The following is a 23990-nucleotide window of genomic DNA, read 5'->3' on the forward strand; positions in this document are numbered from 1 at the left end:
AAAAAAAAGTTTGGAGATCAATTTCCATCAACACTTTCCTCTTCATTCAGTATGCATTATCCTTGGCCAAAACTTTCCTGGCCAGGATTTCATCTTCTTAAATACTCTCTTACACAATACCCTGCTAACGAAACAGATTTGGTTCGTGTGAGAACATCTTTATTTCTATGCTGCCTATCTCCTCTATAAAGTCACTCCTGTAGGTTTTTATTTTTTGCCAACAATATCCAAACGGCTTATTTCTGGCTTATACTCTATAGCCCTGAGGTTTTCTGGCTTCTAATTACAATCTGACTACTAACTACAATCAATCAACCAGAATAGAGCTAGAAGGGGCTTTTGGAGGTCTTATAGTCCAACCCCCTGCATAGAATGGTGGTTTGATCAATTTCGATTGACTGTCATTTACTTGGACCTACTTATACAACCAAAACACATTCATTTTATAAAAATGTCTTAATTTTAAAGAAAAATTAAAAAAATTTGGCGGGGGGGGGGGACTGAATCTGAAAAGGCTGATTTGGCATTAAATCAAAATCTTCACATTGTTTGTGGGGGAGCACGATCTTTTGCTTTGGTAACTTATAAGTACAGTGATCCCTCGTTTTTTGCGGGGGATGCGTTCCAAGACCACCCGTGAAAAACGAATTTCCGTGAAGTAGAGGAAAGATATTTTTAATGTATTTAACGAGTATTTGGACTTTTAAAACCCACCCTTTGCATTAAACAGTCATTCTATGTTTCTCAGGTGGAACTACATGTGATATCCTACCAGTTTCTTTAATAGAGTACAGTAGTACTGTAGAATAATTTTATGAATTTTTAATGGATTTAAAATTTTTAATGGATTTAAGCTCCCTTTGAAAATCCATGAAATAATGAGGGACTACTGTATATACATCTAAAATCTCCCTCAAAGCTATATTCCCTCCCAAATAGATGGAGAGAAGGGGAATATCCACCTCCTGGGAAGGGTCCCATCATGATGAGAAGAAGGACCAGGGGAGACGTGATATCAGTGTTCCAATATCTCAGGGGTTGTCACAAAGGAGGAGGAGTGAATCTATTCTCCAAAGCACCTCAGGGTAGAACAAGAAGCAAGGGGTGGAAGCTGAACAAGGAGAGAAGCAACCTAGAACTAAGGAGAAATTTACTGACAGAACAATTAATCCATGGGACAGCTTTCCTCCAGAAGTTGTGAATGCTCCCAACACTGGAAGTTTTAAAGATGTTGGATAACCATCTGTCTGAAGTAGTGTAGGGTTTCCTGCCTAAACAGGAGGTTGGACTAGAACAGTGTTTCCCAACCTTGGCAACTTGAAGATATTTGGACTTCAACTCCCAGAATTCCCCAGCCAGCATTCGCTGGCTGGGGAATTCTAGGAGTTGAAGTCCAAATATCTTCAAGTTACCAAGGTTGGGAAACACTGGACTAGAAGACCTCCAAGGTCCCTTCAAACTCTGTTATTATTATAAATATTCTGCCAGTTTCTCTGGAATGAGCTGTATTTTTTAACACTGCTAAACCTATACAGGGGTCCTCCAACCTTTTAAAAGTTTGTGGACTTCAATTCCCAAAAATTTTGGGATTTGGAAGTCGACAAGTCTTAAAAGTTGCCAAGGTTAGAGACCCCTGCTGTAGAAGTCTTACAGGTAAGAGGACATGGAGCAGTAACGGGATTATTTCGCGGGCTGCTCTCCTAAAATCTTTTTTTTTTTTACTCCCCCCTTTCCACCCTTCCTTTCAGTCGCGCCGCCTTTGCGACTTACGCAAATCGCGAGTCCAACGCGGAGGTCCTCGCGCGCCCGCCCGCGTCTCTCTCATCGCGCGCGAGGCAGACCGGCCTCCTCCTCCTCCTTCCTTCTCCCCCTCCAATTCCCCAATCTCCTTCGCTATATCCCCTCGCCAACCCGAAGGCCCCCTAGTGGCCTGTCCAGGTGCAACGCGCCCCTCTCGCGCGCGCCCTGCTCCCCACCGCCGCCAGCGTAGGTGGTCAAGATGGCGGCCGGAGTGCTGCTGCGGGGGAGCGGGGGCCGCCTCCTCCGTGGCCCCTGTCCGGCACCGGTGGCCGCTTTCCGTCTTTTCTACCTCAGGTGAGCGAAGCTTGCAGAAAAGGGGAGGGAAGCGTGTCCCGTGCGCATTTCTGTCTCCCCACCCACCACCCGTCCCGCCGCCGTTATCCTCAAGGTCACGGGCAAGTCAGATGGTTTCTGGGAGCTCCCCGTTTCTTTCGTTCTGGGCACTTGCTGGGGAGACGAAAAAGCAGAGCACCAGCCCCGTGAGGGGAATGTCTGTAACGATGCTTGTTAGAGAGCCCAGGCTTTTCAGATCCCTTATTATGCTCCCCCCCACCCGGTCCATTAATGCTCCAATGGTTTCTTGCAACACGCATGCGCACTAGCAATAGTATTTAGATTTATATACCGCTTCACAGTGTTTTACAGCCCTTTCTAAGTGGTTTTACAGAGAGTCAGCCTATTGCACACAACAATCTGGGTCCTCATTTCTTGCAACACGCCTGCGTACTGGCAATAGCCTGGCCAATTCTAGGAAGAATTCTCTGCCATTGCTCACCCCCTTTGGAAAACTTTATCCCCAAGAATATGATGGACCCCCACTCTCCTGGCCTTCAAAAAGATTGTTAAAACCTTAGAAACATAGAAGACTGACGGCAGAAAAAGACCTCATGGTCCATCTAGTCTGCCCTTATACTGTTTCCTGTATTTTATCTTACAATGGATATATGTTTATCCCAGGCATGTTTAAATTCAGTTACTGTGGATTTACCAACCACGTCTGCTGGAAGTTTGTTCCAAGGATCTACTACTCTTTCAGTAAAATAATATTTTCTCATGTTGCCTTTGATCATTCCCCCAACTAACTTCACCTTGCTCTGCTAATTGGCATGGGAGTCAAAGAACATTAGACAACCCTGGAGATGGCTGGTTTCATGAGAGTGTTCTCTCCATATTTTTAACATTTAAGACATTAACTTTTAATTCAGTTTTTAATTTTGTTCTTATTTACACTTTTATACTTTGTAACATTAGCTAACCATAGTCATTCAGGTGAGATGGGCAATATAGAAATGGGATGGATGGATGGATAAAATATGCATCATATGATAGTTGTGAGGAACAATGGAGAGAAAAAAACCAAATACCTGAGAACCTTGGGTTCCCAGGTGAAAGGTGTTATATAAAAATAATAATAAAAATCTATATCAGATTTTGTATCCCATATCCTAAAAAATTCATAGCTATCCACACACCATCTCTTTCAAATGAAGGTTTATGTTCTTTGGCCATAGATACTTTTCTATTTCAGTGCCTCTTTTTAATTTTCCATTCCTATGATTCTTCCCCAACCTGGTGCTTCCAAATACATTATCCCAGCCCCCCAAAAAAATTAGCTTCAAAAGAGAATTATTACTAGGGTGTAAAGATGAACTTTACATTATTATTCTCTGTATTTTCACGTTTTAAAAATAAGGGAAGCATAATCCTTTATCCATATTTATTCATCATAGCTGTTGAGTACCTCCTTGTATTGCAAGATGAACAGCATATAAATTCGATAAATAAAAATAACTACTCTGCTTCTCCCAAAATAAGACAGCCCCTGATAATAAAGCCAATCTGGCTTTGGATTCCTTTTGATTATGGCTTTTAATTAAGGGTTTTTTTTAGCTCAGATTCTATATTTGACTTCTTCTTTTTTAAAAAAAAAAAGTTTTATTAAATATTTACATTAAAATTACACAACAAAAGACAACATAGTGACGATATGTACACATGAAACAAATATGAAAAAAAGGAAGAAAAAAGAGAAGGGGAAAAGAAGATGAGAAAAAGAAAAGAAATAAAGCATTCTGCTTTATATACATTTGGTATCATTATTTACAATTAGCACTACTTGAAGAGTAGTGTGATTTATGTGCAGCTTACGTCTAACTTACAAAGGAAAATCTTCCTTTTTAACAATTGTTATACATTTAATACATAAATACAGTCTTTGGCTTCTTTTTACTATTTTTGTATTTTTTACTGTTGTATGCCACCTTGAGTCCTTCAGGATTGGATGGCACAGAAGTTGAATAAAATAAATAAATAAATAATAAAATAATAAGGCCAAGTGCTTATTTCAGGGTTCAAAAAATATAAAATAGGGGCTTATTCTCAGGGAAACCTGGCACATTGACACTGGAGTAATTCAAAATGCACTCAAGGAAGTAACTGAAATAACTGGAGATGATCTAAACTATTCTTTATTGAAAAGAGTGAGTCATCAAACCCCATGTTTTAAAGGCCTCAATGTAAGGTTAATGTGAACAGGTTAGCTATTGTATAGCATACATGTGTGCAGTAAACCACCTTTGAGGAATGAGAGAGGCTGGTGTTTGGTAACAAAGGCTGGATAAAAATGTTCTGATTAAGCTACTAAATCCAAAGTGTAGAGGGTGCTATGTAAAGATGCTCTGGTATGCATTGTTTATACTTTGTTCAAAAGTATGCCTGATAAAGATACACAGGCAATTCAAATGTCCTTGAGATGTACTAGTTTCCTAGGAAACAGAACTTTCTTGCAAATCAAGCAACGAGTCCCTGAAATTCCTATTGTATGATTCACTTCTATTGTGTGATTCACTTCTACCCAATGAAGTGTAACCATTCCCAGCGGCCGATTAGGTCTCACAGAATTGGCCTTCTCTGGGTCCCATCGACTAAACAATGTTGTTTGGAGGGACCCAGGAGAAGAGCCTACACTGTGGTGGCCCCGCCCCTCTGGAATCAACTCCCTCCAGAGATTATGATTGGGTAGTGTGACTGTTTTTAAATGATAGGGGGGTTTAGCTATAGTTTTAATTATTGGATTTGTACCGCACTTTTTATTGTTGTTGTGAGCCGCCCCAAGTCTTTGGAGAAGGGCGGCATACAAATCTAATAAATTATTATTAAATTATTATTATTATTATTTATTATTTATTTATTTTTATTTATTTATCAAACATGTATGAGAAAACAGATGTAAGTATAAAAATGGACATGAACATAGGAAATAGGTACGAATAAATGGGGACAGTAGGACAGGGATGGTAGGCATGCTGGTGTGCTTATGCACACCCTTTATAGACCTCTTAGGAATGGGGAGAGGTCCATGATAACAGTTTAAGGTTAAAGTTTTGGGGTTTGAGGATGCAACAACATAGTCAGGTAGTGCATTCCAGGCATTGACCGCTCTGTTGCTGAAATCGTATTTTCTGCAATGGAGTTTGGAGCGCTTTACCTTGATTTTGTATCTATTGTTTGCCCATGTATTATTGCGTTTGAAGCTAAAGTAGTCGTTGACAGGCAGGCCACTGTAGCAGACAACTTTGTGTACTAAGCTTAGATCAGACTGTAGACGGCATAGTTCTATGTTGTCCAAATCCAACATTTCAAGCCTGATGGCATAAGGTATTCTGTTGTGAGCAGAGGTGTGAAGTACTCTTCTGGTGAAATACTTCTGGACTTGCTCAATTGTATTAATGTCCAATATACAGTGTGTGTTCCAGGCAGACAAGCTATATTTGAGAATTGGCCTGGCAAAAGTTTTGTATGCTCTGGTTTGCAGTACAATGTTACTGAAAAGAAGCTTCGCAAAATTAAGTTAACAACTCTTAATGCTTTTTTGGCAATGTTGTTACAGTGAGCTCTGGGGCTTGGATCATTTGAGATGAGTGGTTCTAGGTCTTTGACAGAGTGAGGATCGTTTACAAGGTCTTGTCCACCCAGCTTGTATTTGATGTTCTGATTTTCGTTGCCAATGCATAAAACAGAGTATTTGTTGGTTAAGATTTGAAGTTCCCAATTGTTTGATCATTCTAACATATAGTCAAGGTTGTTTTGTAGGGCAGCAGTATTGTCAGTGGTGTTAAATAGTTTTACGTCATCAGCGAAGAGGACGCAGCTGCTTATAATTTGATTGCAAAGGTCATTTATGTAAATTTGAAAGAGAATGTGTCCTAAAACACGGCCTTGGGGGACACCACTGTTAACTGGTGCAGGGTTTGATAGGGCGCTCTTTATTTTGACTACTTGTTGTGTATTTGACAGGAATGTCCACTTGCACAGGGTCTGGAAATGCCGTAAGAGCTTAGTTTTAACAGTAGTTTGTCATATACCACTGAATGAAAGACTTTGCAGAAATCTTATGTAAATTGCGTCTATTGCTTTACCCTGATTAAGTTGTGTAGTCCAAATGTTTCTGCAGTGTAGGAGTTGCAGATTACAGGACAATTTTTTTCTCAAACCAAACTATTTGTTAGAGAGTAGGTTGTTTGTCTCTAACTGGAGGATAATGGATTGGTTTATAATTGATTCCATGACTTTGCAGGTAACACAACCCAATGAGATTGGTCTGTGATTTTCAACTAGGCTGGGTCTCCCTTTCTGAAGATAGGAATGATTAATGATCATAGGTTGGGTAAGGAGCTGGTTCTGAAAGATACCTCAATTGTGCGGGTTTTCAGCATGCAACAACAAAAAGATTAGCCATCCCTGATCTATCATATCTGGTTTTGATTAAAAAACTGAATCTATCTAATATCACCACACTAGTTACAAAAGATTTCTTTAAAGTAAAGAATATTGATAAAAGATATTTTAAAACAGAAGAATATAGTGGCAAACATTTAAAAGAATAAATGTGTTTCTTTTATCAGTGTTGCATGCATTTAAGCCTATCCAAAGTTAAATATACATAAACATAATTTTACATTAAAAAACATTTTTACAAAAAAAGAGCAATGTTAGGAATTAGCTATGAATATAATTTATATATTTATTCTTTGACCGTTTCTTGCAGGGGCCTTGCCTTATCACATAACCAATCTCGAGAAGATAGTTGGTTAAAATCACTGTTTGTCCGCAAGGTTGATCCCAGGAAAGATGCTCACTCCACCCTCTTAGCCAAAAAGGAGACTAGCAGCCTTTATAAATTGCAATGTGAGCATCTATTTCCATATTTAATATTTCTCTATTAGAGTTTGTGTCTTTCTCAGCCTTTTAACATTGATGTTTGATGTTTCAGTTCACAATGTCAAACCGGAATGTCTAGACTCCTACAACAAACTTTGGTAAGTCCTGATATTCAGCTAGATGCTTTCAAGTCCAGGTGTCAGAGTCTAAATCTTACATATATTTATTTACAGCCAATTTTATGAACTTACATATGTAAGTTTACTTAAGTAAACGTAGATATATGTAAGTTTACTTAAGTAAACTTACATATGATTGGGCAAACACTTTATATGCTCACCTGAAAGGAGCAAGAATAAGTTATCTCAGATTATCAAATGGATAGTACAATATTTGAATTCTTGGTTGAAACAGTTCACCAAAATAAAAAAATAGTACAACAGAGAGCTAGAACCTTTTCCCCATACGCATTTTTGTACATGCAGGGAAATTTTTGCATACTGTAAGGTGAGCCAGAAAACGGAGTCTGCTATGGTTCTGTTGTTCAGAATTGTACATCTCATTCTACTGAATGTATAAAAGCCATAGTTATGCTATTAAATATGAGAAATAACCACTTATTAACTATGCAGAAATACTCTTGAAATTATCTTCTTAAAAGCAAGAACAAAGCAGATTTTTCTTTACCAAGGCAAATATAGAAAACCTCAGGTGATTTTAAACTCCTCGGAGCGGGGCGACATAAAAGTCAAATAAATAAAGAAAGAAAGAATCTAGATTTTTAGAAGGATCCTAAGTCATTGATGTTTTGTGAAGATGCTTAGGAGACATTCAAAGAAATCTCTTAGAAATTTAACAGAATAACATTTGGAAGGGACCTGAGGGTCTTCTAGTCCAACCCCGCCTTCCAGCAGGAAACACTACACCATTTCAGATGAATGGTTGCCCAATCTCTTCTTTAACATCTCCAGAGAGGTTTTTCAGCACATCATGAAAATGCAATTTCCAGGAGGATTCAGCCTAGGATTTTGTGTTGAATACTGATAGGTAATGAAAATGTTAGTGGCAATTAACTGTCACCAGTACTGTAAATACTTTGGAAGAAAGCAAAGTTGATAGCTTGCAGCTTATATGCACTCCTTTTGTTTTTCTTTTTAATCAGTGAAAAAATTCTGCCAAAGATCCATGAAGGGAAGGAGTATCCGTGTACATTGGTGGGGACGTGGAACACGTGGTACGGAGAGCAAGATCAGGCTGGTAGGAGATAAGAGATATAGCAGAATGCAAAATTACTCCAATGTTTGCAAGAGATGTTTTGTTCCGATCTGGATGTGAAGTTGCAAAGGGTGGGCGAGGGAAAAACAAATCTACTGTACAAAGTAGATTAACAGAGGGCTGATTATAGAGAGCTGATCAGACTCAAGCTAATCAAGTCCTACAGGGTCTAAGAAAGAGCAAACACTGACCCTGCAAAATTCAAAAGCTCTTATATGGAACCTATATTATCTCCAGTAAGAAAAGAGAATTTAAATATGCGTCTTTTGATTTCAGTACATCTCTGGCGATATGAGGGTGGCTATCCAGCCCTTACAGAAGTCATGAGCAAACTTCGAGATGATAAGGTAAAACCAAGTGATTTCTATCAATACTTTCTAACTTTTGGTAACTTCTGGCCTGGAGTTTCCCTTCCTTTCATGAAGATAATGTATACTGCTCAAAAAAAATAAAGGGAACACTCAAATAACACATCCTAGATTTGAATGAATGAAATATTCTCATTGAATACTTTGTTCTGTATAAAGTTGAATGTGCACAACAGCATGTGAAATTGATTGTCAATCAGTGTTGCTTCCTGAGTGGACAGTTTGATTTCACAGAAGTTTGATTTACTTTGAATTATATTGTGTTGTTTAAGTGTTCCCTTTATTTTTATTTTTTTTGAGCAATTATCTTACTTCTGTTTTGTTCTGGATATTTTGCTGCCCAACTCTACCAAATGGCTCTGAAGGGCTTACAGTTCTAAAAATATAAAACAATTAAAACAATTTAACAAACATTAAAACAATTTAAAAATCTACAAAATAAATAAATACAAATAGCAGCCATGATGATTAACTAATGGTAAAGCCAAGTGACAGGACTCTTAAAACATTCCAAGCCCCGGTACATAGCCATGTTTTAAAGCAGTGATGGTAAAACCTTTTTTTCTTGGGTGCCAAAAGAGTCTGTGCTAGCGTGATAGCATGTGTGCATGTGCCCACACCCGTAATGCAATGCCCTCCCTCCCTGTGCCTGTGTGCTGCCCCCAACGTGCACAATCCCCCCGCGCACCGCCCTTACACATGCACACAGGCTTCACTGAAGCCTCTTGTCAGTGCCCCAGATCGCATCTGAGAAATAAATCAAGTTCCAGTCCAATTCTTTCACTCAAGGTTCGATTTATTAACAGAGCCATGTTGGTCACGCCAATCTTCATTCCGATACTAACGTCTTCCCAGTTCCCACCCAGGTTAAGGTTCATCCTACATCCCCACACCCTCAAATTCATCACGAGACCCAATCTGGGGCAGGGAATTCATCAACTTTCTCTTTTTTTCAATTGATGCAGAACAAAAGATGAACTTGGCTCAAGAAAAGGAATTTGTTGTGTCTAGTAACTTTCCCTCTTACTCGCTACCCCACCCAAGGGCCCTAATGCTAAACTACTGTGGCAGGCCAAAGCCTCTGAATCCACACGATGGCTTCGGCCTGACACCTCTGGACTTCCAGTAAGTCCATTGGGCTGTTTTTTTGCTTTCCCTGGGGTTCAGAAAAACCTCCTGAAGCCTGGGGAGAGTGAAAAATGGCCAAACGGAAGTTTGGAAACAAACTTCTGGTTGGGCCATTTTTCACTGTCCCCAACCTTCAGGAGGCTTTTCTGAACCCTGGGGACAGTGAAAAACAGCCAAAAATGTGCACTGGAGCTAAAATAGGGCAACTCCTTGTGTGCCGTCAGATATGGCTCTACATCCAGCGGTTTGCCATCACTGTTTTAAAGCTTTGGGTAAAGCCATTAAATTTGGGGCATTTGATATCTTTCCATTATTGAATTATGAACATTTAAAGAGAATATGGATACATTTTTTTAAAGAAATGTAATGTCTTTTCACAGTCCCCTTAAGGAATCCAATTTTTGCTGTTGTTGTTTAGGAATTTACAGAGTTTCGCAAAGCAAGAGGAAACATGCTTCTTTCCCGCAAGAATCAGTTGCTCTTGGAATTCAGCTTTTGGAATGAGCCAGTTCCCAGGACAGGACCCAACATCTATGAATTAAGGTCTTACCAATTACGTGTGAGTGGGCTTTTTTCCACAGGTATAGAATTTGCACAGCTTGCTTTTAAAAACAGCATACGTGTTTTCAGTACAACCTCAGGACTTAGCCTGCATCTTATTGGATTAACAGTAGTTAATTACTCAGAAATTATGTCTTCAGATTACCTAGTTGTGGAAGCTTATTCAGATAACACAACTGATGGCAGTTTGGGTTTTGATAGAAATGCCTAATTAGATTACAAATACTACCTGTTTATTTGTTTTCTGCTAAATGTTTTATTTTTTGACAATAGGGTGCTTTTTATTTAATGAAGTAAGAACTTCAGTTGCTAACAGGGTTAGGTTATTGTTCTTATATTGCTTTAGAAAAGAAACTAAAAATGGGATTAAAGCAAAAAAAATAGAAACAGGGATATTAAATCCTTACCTTATGGGTGATAAGAAGATGCTGTTTTAGATCTAATGGTATATTTGGTTTCTTTTCAGCCTGGAACAATGATTGAATGGGGCAACTACTGGTAAGAGCCTTAATGTGTTGAAGATGGCGTTGTAGGTTGCAGTATAAGTTTATGTGCGGTTGGAAGGAAATTACTAAAAGCAAAAATAATAGTGCAAGACTAACTAGGTATCATTTAATATAACATCCTATTTCCCAAATACCTGTTGAGATGGTTATGAATATGATTTTTCCCATTCAATCTTAGCATCTTTCATTGTTGTAAATAGATTTTAAAAATCTATCAGGAGTTTTTGTATACCGTATATTTCTCCTGCTCATTCCTTCTTAACTGACTCTCTGTTAACCCAGAAGGGCAAGTATCTTTATGGTACTCCTACTAGGAAAAATAAAGATACATGTTATATGAACATGTTAAATGAAAATAAGAGAATAATTTTCCAGCTTTTTAGGAATAAAACGTGTTGGCAAAAATACTGACCAGTATAAATCATACCTATAACGCAATTTATATCTTTTATTTTTAGATGTGCTGAATTTTACGACTAGGTTGAGCCTCAGATTCTCCCCTGCAAAATGAGAAGAGTAGGAGCTTGCTTTGTTGAATGGATTGTAAATATGAGTAAAAGGAGTTATATAGCATTGCCACATCAAGCAAATAATTATTTTGGATAATGCCCTCTTGAGTAGTATTGGCTACATTTTTTTAAAAAAAATTAAGACAAAGTAAGAATTTATTTCAGACACATTCATATTCTCATTCCATTTTTTTCCAGTCCAAGACTACATTAATATGGATCATTAGGCAAATTCACTTTTATCTGACTTTCTATATATAGTGTATGGTCCATTATTTTAGGACAGGCTAATTAATCCTAGACTAGCAGTGAAATTTACTTACCCTCCCTACCAGTTCAGAAGTGTGCATGCACCACAGTTGTACACAGTTTTTCACCCTCTACACATGTACAAAAGGCTTTGCGCATGCACAGAGGGTTAAAAACAAGAAAATGGCAATGTCCGGGTGGGTGGGCGGAGCTTTGCACTGCCGTCACTATAGGTTGTCCAAATCACCAGCGGCCATCGCTACCAGTACACCAGAACCAGAGCATACTGGTAGGATTACACCACTGCTCTAGACTCAGAACTGTCAGGGGGAAAAAATGTGTTAAAGGAAACTCCTTGTATGAAGCAGCCGTTGGAACCTTGAAAATAAGGAGCTTTGGCTAACCATCGTAAGCAGTATTGCTTGAAACTTAGTCTAGCTTAGTATAAGGCAGTTTGATATGAAATAACATGATGTTTATGTTTATTTAGATTTGTATGCCGCCCCTCTCCGCAGACTCGGGGCGGCTCACAACAAAGTGAAAAACAATTTACAACAAATCTAAATTTCTACTAAAAACATTTTAAAAACCCCATTTTCTAAACACACATACATACACACATACCATTTATAAATTGTATATGCCCAGGGGAAGATGTCTTAGTTCCCCCATGCCTGACGACACAGGTGGGTCTTAAGGAGCTTACGAAAGGCAAGGAGAGTAGGGGCAGTTCTAATCTCCGGGGGGAGTTGGTTCCAGAGGACGACAGAACTGGAGAACGTAAAGAAGTTGTTGAATGACAAATACAATCCTGGCCCCTAGTGATAATGACAGCATCTAAAGGTCAACAGCTGGATCCTGACTCTTCGGCATATTGGATTGGTATCTGCAAAGCCTGATTTCAAAACTGCTAAATTCTAACGTGTTCCTGTTCTACAAATCAAGGCGACTGCCCTGCCAGATTTGTTTTGACAAAATACTGTATATAATAAGCCCACCAGAGTTTGATTTAAGAAGAGCCACTTTACAAATGTTTTAAATAAATAAAAAATGGCTGTAAAATCATTAATGGATTCAAGATACTCTTTAAATTATAAGTAATTTACATAAAGCTGAATTACACCTTGGTGCTGTAATCCAAATTCTGCTGTTGACTTCTAGTCTTCCAAACTACTTCTGTTGCTCTAAATATTATAGTGTGGCTCTGCAATCTGCTGCTTATTGCTGTAATTGAAATATGTCGCAGCATTTATGTCAACTGCAGCATTTGGTTTGTAAACATCCATCTCCTTTCCTTCAGGGCCCGAGCGATTCGTATCCGGCAGGATGATAAAGAAGCTGTTGGAGGATTTTTCTCACAGATCGGGCAGTTATATATGGTCCATCATCTTTGGGGTAGGACCTGACTTCACTGTTATTCTCCAGGCTGGATATTGGCAACGTGCAGTTCCCGAGATGGGAAAAAGTAAAACAGAAATGAAAGAAAGAGGGAAGTGAGAGAGAAAAATGGGGGGGAAAGAGAAAGAAATGAGAAAATGACGGAGGGAGAATATGAGAGAAGAAAAAAACACGAGGGAGGAGAGAGGGGAGGGAGAGCTGGAGGGAGAGAATGAGAGAGAGGGAAAAGAGGGAAATGAGAGAGGAGGGAAGAGAGGAAATGAAAGACAAAAAAAGAAGGAAAGGATATATGTGGTGTCTTGTATGTGGTATATGTAAAGTATTGTGTGTTTTTCAATGTGGAGGGGAAAAAACTTAAGAAAAAGGAGGAAGGGAGAGGAGAGGAAAAAGAAAAAAAACACAAGAGACACAGAGAGAGAGGGAAAGAGAGAGAGAGAGACCCAGTTCCCACAGAAAACACCCAGAGCCCCAGCCGGTTAGTCATGGCTGGAGCAGGTCCATGTGACTGGGTGGGAGTGACATTGAGTCGGCCAAGCCCACCTGGGTTCTGGGGCTCCCAGTGTTTTCTTTTCTGTGAAATGGGTCCAAAGGCTCTTAGAGTGTTTAAGGTTGCAGACCCCTGCTCCAGGCCATGTGTGTCTAATTGGCTTAAAGGCAGGGGTGGTCTGCTGCCGGGGGGGGGGGACACGACGCAGTGGGGTAGCAAAAATGGAGCTCCACCCCAGAGCACCCCATTTGCACTGAAAGATGTTGAAAGAAAATGCAGGGCGTCCTGCATAAGCCACGTCCACTGTGTGGTAGTAAAAAGTTTGGTAGCCCTTCACTGCTTAAAGGCCATGTAAGGGACCACAATGTGGACCGTTTTTAATTTGGGGGTGGTTTGAGAGATTAATTACAGAGTTGTAAGGGACCTTGGATGACTGTTCAATAACTTGCTCAAGTAGGAGACCCTTTATCACTTGAGATAAGGGGCTGTCCAGTCTCTTTTTAAAAGTCTTCGGTTATGGAGAATCCACAACTTTTGAAGGCAAGCCATTACATTGATTAATTGTCCTCACTATGAGGAAAATTTTCCTTAGTTCTAGGTCTCTCCTTGGTTAGTTGTCTTGCCTTCTGGTGCTTTGGAAAACAAATTGACCCCTTCTTCTTCCAAACATGAGAGCAAATTCAACTATTATTTGCATCCCTTTAATGTTCCTTTGGAAAATGCAGATTTTGTTCATGTTAAAATGGCAATATTCACTTTTTTCTTCTTCCATATTCTGAGTCGTTCCCTATCCTCCATAGCACCATATTTTTCTTTTCTAGATAGCTAAGAGTTCTTCAATGTGAAGTGTTGGAGTTTTGGGCCATCTGCCTAGGAACTCAGCTTTGCTTCTCTGTTAGAAGCTAAATCACTTTGAAGTGCTCTTGGCCATCCCAAAATAATGAAAAATAAAATGAACGCCCAGTATTAGGAGGATATATGCCAAATAGTACATTGGCACTTGTAGTTATCCCATTGCCAAGCCTTGTATGGCATTTTGTTGTAATTAAAACTTGTTGATAGCTACCACATCACTGAACCTACAAATCTTTTTTTCTACCAATACTTGCAGCTTACAAAGACTTGCAGACGAGAGAAGACATAAGGAATTCTGCCTGGCACAAGCATGGATGGGATGAGCTCGTGTATTATACGGGTAACAATTTAAACCGCACAGCTCCTGTTAGAATAGCATGGGGAAGCCGTTGCCAGAGGTGCCTATGCTGGGGGCCCAAATTGCAGCCTGACAAAGTGCAGAGAAGCTGGCTACAAAAACTCAAAGACAACTCTGGGCAGCTTGCAAATATTAAATACAGTGGTACCTCTCCTTAGAATTTAATTCGTTCCGTGACCAGGTTCTTAAGTAGAAATGTTCTTAAGTAGAAGCAATTTTTCCCATAGGAATTAATGTAAAAGCAAATAATGTACGCAAACCCATTAGAAAAGAAATAAAAGCTTGGAATTTGGGTGGAGGGAGGAGGAAGAAGAGGAGGATAGTTGCTGATGGTGAGGCGAGGGGAATAAAAAAAAATCCAAAACTTTAAGGCTTAAAAAAAAAAAAAAGGGACTCTGAGGCAGTGCCCAGAGAAAGGAAAACACTCCGTTCAATCTGGGCTGCCCAGAGTGAAGGTAGCGTTTCTTTTCTCTGGGCACTGGCAGAGGTTTATTCCCTCTCCAAGTGCCCAGAGAAAGGAAAATGCTTTGTTCGCTCTAGACTCCCAAAGCCTCATTAAGCGCCACCGAAAGGCTCCTCTGGCAGCCCAGAAAAGCCCGAGATGCCCGGGATTAAAGGGTGAATGGCAGGAAACTGGCCGGGCCTTCGTGACACTCTCAAATTTCCTGAGAAATTTTTCTGGGCTCCAGTTCTTAAGTAGAAAATGGTTCTTGAGAAGAGGCAAAAAAATCTTGAACACCCAGTTCTTATCTAGAAAAGTTCTTAAGTAGAGGAGTTCTTAAGTAGAGGTGCCACTGTACTCTGGGATACTTCAATATTCTTTGTATCTGGCTGCTTTTAAAGATTGAGCTGTTCTGGCACAGGGGTTGGAGTGCAGTACCTCAGGCTACTTATCCTGACTGCAGTTTGGCAGTTCAAATCTCACCAGGTTCAAGGTTGACTCGGCCTTCCATTTAATTAATAGATTAATTGATTAATTAATATGCTGCCCAATTCCTGAAGGACTCTGGGCGGCTTATGACAAGGAACATCCTTCCTTACCCATCCTTCCGAGGTGGGTAAAATGAGAAGTCAAATTGTTGGGGGCAATATGCTGACTCTGTATACTGCTTAGAGGGCTGTATAGCACTGTGAAGCAGTATATAACTCTAAGAGCTATTGCTTTTAAAGATTACCCAGAAACTCCCAAGTGCTCCAAAGTGCAGTGGCCCACGTACTTATTGGCTCCTGGAGATGAGAGAGATTTTTTTCCAGTTTGTGGATCCTGCACTGATGGCTGATTGACTTCCAGGTGCATATGAGGCTCTGGTTTAAACCTATAAAGTCTTTTATGACACAGCATACTGTATCTACGAGACAGTGTGTTTCAGCCGGTGTCCGTTCAATCTATTAAAACTTTTTTTGGGGGGGACTGCTCATAGTACATCATTACTGAGAGATTTAGGAAGAGAGGCTGAAGGGGCTGCTGTTCTGTGGCCGTGTTACACTTTGGAGCAATCTCCTTGCCAGAATAATTCTATGCTTAGAACTTTTTTTGACGGCATTCGCTTAAAGCGATATAGAATACAATTTCTGAATTCTTTTTTCCCTCTTTTTATCAGTTTATTTATTTATTGGATTTGTATGCCGCCCCTCTCCATGGCCTCGGGGCGGCTAATAACAGTGGTAAAAACAGCATGTGACAATTCAATACTAAAACAGCTAAGCACCCTTGTTATAAAACCAATCATACATACAAACATACCATGCATAAATTGTAGGAGCCTAGGGGGAAAGAATATCTCAGTTCCCCCATGCCTGACAGCAGAGGTGGGTTTTAAGGAGCTTACGAAAGGCAAGGAGGGTGGGGGCTATTCTAATCTCTGGGGGGAGTTGGTTCCAGAGGGCTGGTGCCACCACAGAGAAGGCTCTTCCCCTGGGTCCCGCCAAACAACATTGTTTAGTTGACGGGATCGCTGGGATTCGTGCGGCAGAAGGCGGTCCCGGAGATAATCTGGTCCGGTGCCATGAAGGGCTTTATAGGTCATAACCAACACTTTGAATTGTGACCGGAAACTGATCGGCAACCAATGCAGACTGCGGAGTGTTGGTTCTTACCTCTTGCTTATGTATTTATGGATGGCCCCTCTTGGGATTTTAATATTGCAACTTGTTTTATATTTTTGTTTAGGCATCTCAGAGGCATTAGATTGCAATAGGGTAGAAATTTGGTGAATGAATAAAAAACTACTCCAGGGGTCCCCAAACTTGGCAATGTTAAGACTTGTGGACTCCAACTCCCTGAATTCTCCAGCCAGTATAGCCACAAATCTTAAAGTTGCCAAATTTGAAGACTTCTGCTGTACTCAGCGATCTGCATTATTAAGGCTACGTACGGTGTAAACAGATTACCTATCTGAGCCTTGTCCTTGACTCGGCTACTTCCAACCCCTGAGTACCACCTGAGTTCCTGGGGAGTTATTGCTGTGTCCAGATGCTGATCTGATAAAGGAGGCCTCAGGATTTCTAATTATTCTGTCTCCCTTTCCCTTTTTTATCTCCTTGTTGCCACTTTTTGTTTGACTGTTTCTTAAATTCACCCCACTCTTGGATCTGCCTTACGGGTTGCTCTTCTCCCTTATCAGGAGCAACCTACTTTCTTTTTTTTTTCTTCTTCTAAAATGTCAGAAGAGTTTCAAAATGCTACAGAACAAAGCTGCCCTCACAGGTCTGTCCAGATTCCCCCCACAGTGCATCTTTGTCCATGTAAAGCTGCTAAGAGCAGAGGCATCCAGGAGGGGTCAAAATTGTGGCCATCACTGCAGGAGTTGAAGCCTGCTCCTTTTGTGAATATACCATGCACCCAGGGGTGGGCTGATACCCGGACGGGGGGAATTCAGTGGGGTAGCAAAAATTGAGCCCCACCCCAGAGCACCCAATCTGCATGGAAAGATGTTGAAAGAAAATGCATAAGCGGAGAGGGGCGGCATACAAATCTAATTAATAATAATAATAATAATAATAATAATAATAATAATAATAATAAGCCACGTCCACATGCATCCATGTGTATGATTGTGTAGTAGATACGTTTTTTAGAACAATGTATTTTAAATTAGTTTTTTTAATTTTTTAACATTAGATTTGTATTTATATTGTATTGCTCTTATGTTGTGAGCTGCCCCGAGTTTTCAGAGAGGGGTGGCATACAAATCTATATTATTATTATTATTATTATTATTATTATTATTATTATTATTCAATTCAATTTATTAGATTTGTATGCCACCCCTCTCCGTAGACTCCGTAGACTCGGGGCAATAATAACACAATACAGTATATAATAACACAATATATTATTATCATCCCAGTGTGTTTTTGCTTCTGCGCATGTGCAGGAAGCAAGATCTCGTAAGGGGATGTGCGTGTGAGATTTTGGTGAATTTTTTGCTTCTGCCCATGCGCAGAAGCAAAAACCCCACTGAAATCTCTCTCTTGGCGCACATCCCCTTGCAGGATTCTGCTTCCTGTGCATGTGCAGAGTAGGAGAAGGAAAGCTGCGTGCGCAGCGCAATCTTCACTACTGGTGCGCTGTCCTTATGTGTACCAATAGCAACCCAGCACTGGTGGTGCTTTAATTGCACACCTGCAACTGCTGTGTTGGCTTGTTATTTTTTTACAGATGCTACTGACCTGGTTCTCTATATACAGATGTTAGGCATGACTACAGCTTTTTCTTATAAACACCTCCAACCACTTCTAAAAATATGTTTAAAGTTGTGGTGGCTACTTTCATTGGCTCTTTAAGTTGCAGGAATCTGCCGTGTATTTCCTCTGGCTACAGCAGCCATTCATTTTTCATGCATCACCTTGTTTGTTTTTATTTATTTTCAGTGCCACTTATTCAGGAAATGGAATCCAGAATTATGATACCCTTGAAGATTTCTCCACTTCAATAAAGCTACCGGTCAGCCGATGCCTAAGCATTGATTTAAAGTGACTTTTTGTTGTTGTTGCTGTTTTTTAGTTAATTTTGATGGCATGTGTTTGGCAGTGAAAACCTTGACGTCCCAAAGTATTCTATACCAAGGCTGGTAAATCTTTTCTTCAGATCCTGCAGGAGCACTTACAGATCCATATGGAAGATTTGCAGGGTGATCATTTAAGTCTTAGCTTTCAACCATATATAACTGTACATGCACAAGCATTTGGACGGGCAGCAAATACTGATGGAAGCACAAATGCTTCGGTGATAGTCGCATGAGCTTTAACCATTTGAACATGCATTTTATTACGGGGAGACTTGTCAATTGAGCATTTTCGCCTTCATATCTGATTATTCAGCCTATTGAGCATTGTGATACAAATCATTGCAGGAGAAAGCCTTCCCCTTCTCTTACGCGTCTCCAGATTTGCATAGAGGACAAATGGCATGGTTGATTTTTTCTTTCTAGGAAAGGTGTACTGTTACCAGTTGCTCCTAGTAGCAACTGTACTGTTACCAGTTGCTCTTAATAGCAACTATACTGTTACCAGTTGCTCCTAATAGCAACTGTTCTGTTACCAGTTGCTCCTAATAGCAACTGTGCTGTTACCAGTTGCTCCTAATAGCAACTGTACTGTTACCAGTTGCTCCTAATAGCAAAGGGGCTTCCTGCACTCCAAAATGTTAACTGTAGTATTTCTAAAAGTCACTAATGTTCACTCAAAGACACTAGGAATGTAAATGTGAAATTATAATATCAACAGAAAAAAAATCTGTGTCTTAATATAGTCTGATCTGCAACTACCTGTGCAGTTTGCATCTGTCAGCCTTTACTGATAAGTAAGTCCCATTGTGTTTAATAAGACCAATTTCCCAAAAAAGTGAAGCTGTTGTCAATAGGGGAGAAGTGATGATTGCAGTAAGTCTTCCTCTATTTTTCATTTTTTTCTTCAAGGCCTTCCCTTTCTTGTTCCTTTGTTGGAAAATATAAACTTAACCACAGAGTAAAGGCACTCGTCCCCTTGCTTCTCATCTGTAAATACCCCATCCAGTTGCTCTGTTTCAGTCGAGAGGCAGTGGCAAAAAGTTCCCCAGAATGTATTGTTGACAGCTGTGTAATTAGATGAGGTTCAAGCCATATGTCTTCAGCTTTGGGAAGGCATTCAATGTGACATATCCAGAGATTTCCCTAAACTATAGCAAGAGAATCAGCTGAAGATGGATCAGTGTGTTAAAATATTTACAAACACTCCTAGACTTACACAGTAAAGTAAGACACGGACAGGTTTTTTAAAAAAAACATTTCAATCATTTCTGTGAGATTCTTTTGTAGATGGCAATTCAGAAAAGGTAATAAAAAGATTACCTACTAAATGACTTAAAGATAAATTATGTTTCTGCCATGTCTAATTGTCTGTTTTTGATTTTCTCTTAGAATAGATGGATTTTTTAATATGTGTATAATGTAGATATATTGAAGTGATTATCTTGTAAGCTGATAAATCAGTGTAATACACTGTTATCTATCATCTATGATGTATCCAGCATTTCAGCGATTTTTGGCAAAACATAATAAAATCCTATTGATTTTCTCATATCATGGGCATTGTTCAAGCTTTACTGATTATTATTATTAGGTATTGTTTCTTTTTTGCTTGGAAAAAGTCTTACTGAATTTACTGAATTGAATTTACTTACATAATAAAGTATTTTAATCTCGCTTACATAGCTGGAATGAGAGAATAGTACGTGAAGGCATTCTAGCCCATAAGAGATTATTATTTATTATTATTATTATTATTATTATTATTATTATTATTATTATTTATTAGATTTGTATGCCGCCCCTTTCCGTGGACTCGGGGCGGCTCACAACACAATAAAACAATTCATAACAAATCTAATAATATACAATTTAAAATTTAAAATAGTTAAAAAAAACCATTTTTAAGCAGACATACCTACAAACATACAATACATAAATTATATAGGCCCGGGGGAGATGTTTCAATTCCCCCATGCCTGACAACAAAGGTGGGTTTTGAGAAGTTTACGAAAGGCAAGGAGGGTAGGGGCAGTTCTAATCTCTGGGGGGAGCTGGTTCCAGAGAGTCGGGGCCACCACAGATAAGGCTCTTCCCCTGGGGCCCGCCAACCAACATTGTTTAGTTGACGGGACCCGGAGAAGGCCGACTCTGGGACCTAGTGCACAGAATTAATTGAGTTTTAATAAGGTCAGCATTCTAGAGGTCACTCTGACTGATTTTCATGCAAGAGGATTCTCTACAACAGTGTTTCCCAACCGTGGCAACTTGAAGATATCTGGACTTCAACTCCCAGAATTCCCCAGCCAGCGAATGCTGGCTGGGGAATTCTGGGAGTTGAAGTCCAGATACCTTCAAGTTGCCAAGGTTGGGAAACACTGCTCTACAAGATCAGGCTGATAGAGGATGACACACTTTCTCTGGAGAATTTCCGTTTTGAGGAGAACTGAAAAAGAAACTGCACAGCCATCTTGATTCACAAATACTTCCTGTTTGACATTTTTGCGCTCTAGTGTTGGAGAAGACTGTTGAGTGTTTGTTTGTTTGTTTGTTTATTTGTTTATTTATTTATTTATTTATTTATTTATTTATTTATTTGGGTTTGTATGCCGCCCCTCTCCGAGGACTCGGGGCGGCTCACAGCATATATAAAAACAGAATAATCCAATTAATACTACAATTTAAAAACAATTAAAAGAAAAACTTATCGACCAAACATTCAACCATCATACTTAAGCATTTAGTGGTCAGGGGGAAGATCTAAAAGTCCGAAGCCTGGCGGCAAAGATGAGTTTTTAAGCTCTTTGGGAAGGCAAGGAGGGTGGGGGCAGTGCGAATCTCTGGGAGGAGTTGATTCCAGAGGGTCGGGGCTCCCACAGAGAAGGCTCTTCCCCTAGGTCTCGCCAGTCGACATTGTTTGGCTGACGGGACCCTAAGGAGGCCAATTCTGTGGGACCTCACCGGTCGCTGGGATTCGTGCGGCAGAAGGCGGTCTCGGAGATAATCTGGTCCTGTGCCATGTAGGGCTTTATACATGGTATAACATGCACCGCCAAGGAAACAAACAAAAGAAACCTTGAAGAAATCAGTCTAAAAGTTTTCACTCAAAGCACTAAATAACCAGGTCAAATTACCCAAGTTCAAGCATATTAAGCAAAAACCTATCTCTCTGATGTTGGAAAAAAATGGAACAAAAGAGGAGAGAATGACTAGCAGCAAAGTGGATGGATGTAGGTTAGGGATAATATTGTCATGAGGAAAATCTATGTGCTAGACGTTGAAAACAACTCAATGTCACATAATCTTAATATCTATCTGCATCTATCAATTTATCCATCTTCTATCTACAACTTAGTAAAGATGTCTGATCTTCCCCATCAAAGTCTGATTTTCACAACCGTTTGCCACTGGTTTTCTAGGAAGATTGTAGAAACAAACTCCCATAAATTTGACGGTTTTCTATTTCCAGTGTTTCGAACGAAAGAACAGTTAGCTAGAACAGTGTTTCCCAACCTTGGCAACTTGAAGATATTTGAACTTCAATTCCCAGAATTCCCCAGCCAGCGCATGCTGGCTGGGGAATTCTGGTAGTTGAAGTCCAAATATCTTCAAGTTGCCAAGGTTGGGAAACACTGAGCTAGAAATACAGTAGTAACGGGCACAAGTAATAAAACCATGGAAGAATGTCTGTGGAGATTGTCAGTCATCCTGCTCAGGGTTTTCCCAAAGGTGATTTTTCAAGAGAGCACTGGACTTTCTTGGAGTTTTTTTTTGAAGATGTTTCGCTTCTCATCCAAGAGCTGAAGAAGATTCTTGGATGAGAAGCGAAAGGTCTTCAGAGAAAAAACAGAAAATCCAGTTGCCTCCTGAAAAAGCACCTTTGGGAAAACCTTGGAAGCAAAATCAAATCCCAAGACCCTGTCAGAAATTTGGATGTCTTCCCTCATATGAATTTTGGTATAACGACTACATTTGTCTGTTTTCTACTTTCAAGTTAGTTGAAACAATGTTCCAGGCTGTCCCCTACCAACCTCAGCTGGTAGAATCTGAATTTATCTAATTAATTTGGGGAGCAGGCTAGGGTACATTTATCTATCTATCTATCTATCTATCTATCTATCTATCTATCTATCTATCTTCTATCTATCTTTCTATCTATCTATCTTCTATCTATCTTCTATCTATCTATCTATCTTCTATCTATCTAACTTCTATCTATATCTATCTACCTTCTATCTATCTTCTATCTATCTTTCTATCTATCTATCTATCTATCTATCTATCTATCTATCTATCTAATTCAACTTCTATGCCGCCCAATCGCACAGGGTGGCTTACAATTATATAAAAAAGACCAATACAATAAAAAGTTGAATATAAAGTCTAAAACTAAAACCCCAATTAAAACCCACAGTTAAACTATCCAATCAGTATACATGCATACCATTCATACAATTTGATAGATGTCAGTTCATGGCCCCCAGGCCTCCCAGCAAACCAGGTCTTCACGGCCTTGCGGGAGGCCACTAGGGTGGGAGCAGTACAGACTTCCGGGGGGGGGGGGAGTTGATTCCATAGAAACGGGGGTGGCAACAGAGAAGGCCCTCCACCACAGCCCCAGCAACCTGCATTGCTTAGTCGATGGGACCTGGAGGAGGCCAACTCTGTGTGCTCTTATTGGTCTCCTGGAGGTATGTGGCAGGAGACGGTCCCGTAAATACATGAAGCTAGTTGCAGTGTAGATTTTGTTTTATTTCATATATTGAGATCCATAGATTGAATATTGCCAGACCAGTTATCAAACAAATAGCATATTTAATCTAGTCAACAGTGAATCAGTTTTAGCAGAGAAAAATAAATCTTCCCTTTTGTGTTAAATATCTAGGCTTTGCAGACTTGTAGTGATCAACTGAATTTTTGCAACCCAGATATACTGCAAGAGGACTACTTAAGCTCCACTCCTGGTAATTTAATGTGTATATTTGTGTTGATTTCTTAGCAACGGAAGTAGTTTCCCATTGTTTTCTTCCAACATTGTTTTTGACAACCTTCCTGTAGCGCTGGGACTCCCTGTAATTTTCCATCTGCGTCCTGTACTAACCTGCCATGCCACAAAATATTAACTAAGCTGGACATGTGGGTGAGAGGCTGGCGGTTTCAATCTTTGTATTTAGAAGCCCACTGAACCTACACAATGTGGCTTAACGTCTTGCCCTGGGGTATCAGTTTGGTAATTACTGCTGCTATCTAACATCTTCCCTCTAATTTTAGTTTGAGAAAAAGAAGACTTATACAAACTGTAGTATCTTTATAGCAAAGAAAATGTTTT

General features: G+C 39.7%; 2 protein-coding genes across 6 annotated transcripts in view; one reads left to right on the forward strand and one right to left on the reverse strand.

Annotated features, from left to right (window-relative positions):
• Positions 1–1882, reverse strand: part of LOC139157884 (merlin-like) — a 78653-nt gene extending 76771 nt beyond the window's left edge. The window contains exon 1 of one of the 4 annotated variants that reach the window (XM_070735118.1): positions 1771–1882. The gene's annotated coding sequence lies outside the window, so the exon portion shown is untranslated. The remainder of the gene's footprint in view (positions 1–1770) is intronic. The other 3 variants (XM_070735117.1, XM_070735119.1, XM_070735115.1) reach the window with 3 other exon arrangements.
• On the forward strand, positions 1639–20215 carry NIPSNAP2 (nipsnap homolog 2). Of its 2 annotated transcripts, XM_070735120.1 has the most exons (10): positions 1639–2094; positions 6848–6987; positions 7073–7118; positions 8123–8217; positions 8512–8582; positions 10150–10290; positions 10759–10790; positions 12857–12951; positions 14553–14636; positions 18528–20215. In XM_070735120.1, the coding sequence occupies exons 1-10, from the start codon at positions 2000–2002 to the stop codon at positions 18590–18592; spliced, it is 864 nt and encodes a 287-aa protein (XP_070591221.1). In that variant the 5' UTR covers positions 1639–1999; the 3' UTR covers positions 18593–20215. The 2 variants fall into 2 exon arrangements, with proteins under 2 accessions (XP_070591221.1, XP_070591222.1); XM_070735121.1 differs by lacking the exon at positions 7073–7118 and having other exon boundaries at positions 1939–2094; positions 8123–8194.
• Positions 20216–23990: the final 3775 nt, after the last annotated feature.

Source organism: Erythrolamprus reginae, chromosome 1 (assembly GCF_031021105.1).
Source record: "Erythrolamprus reginae isolate rEryReg1 chromosome 1, rEryReg1.hap1, whole genome shotgun sequence".
Taxonomy (NCBI): Eukaryota; Metazoa; Chordata; class Lepidosauria; order Squamata; family Dipsadidae; genus Erythrolamprus; species Erythrolamprus reginae.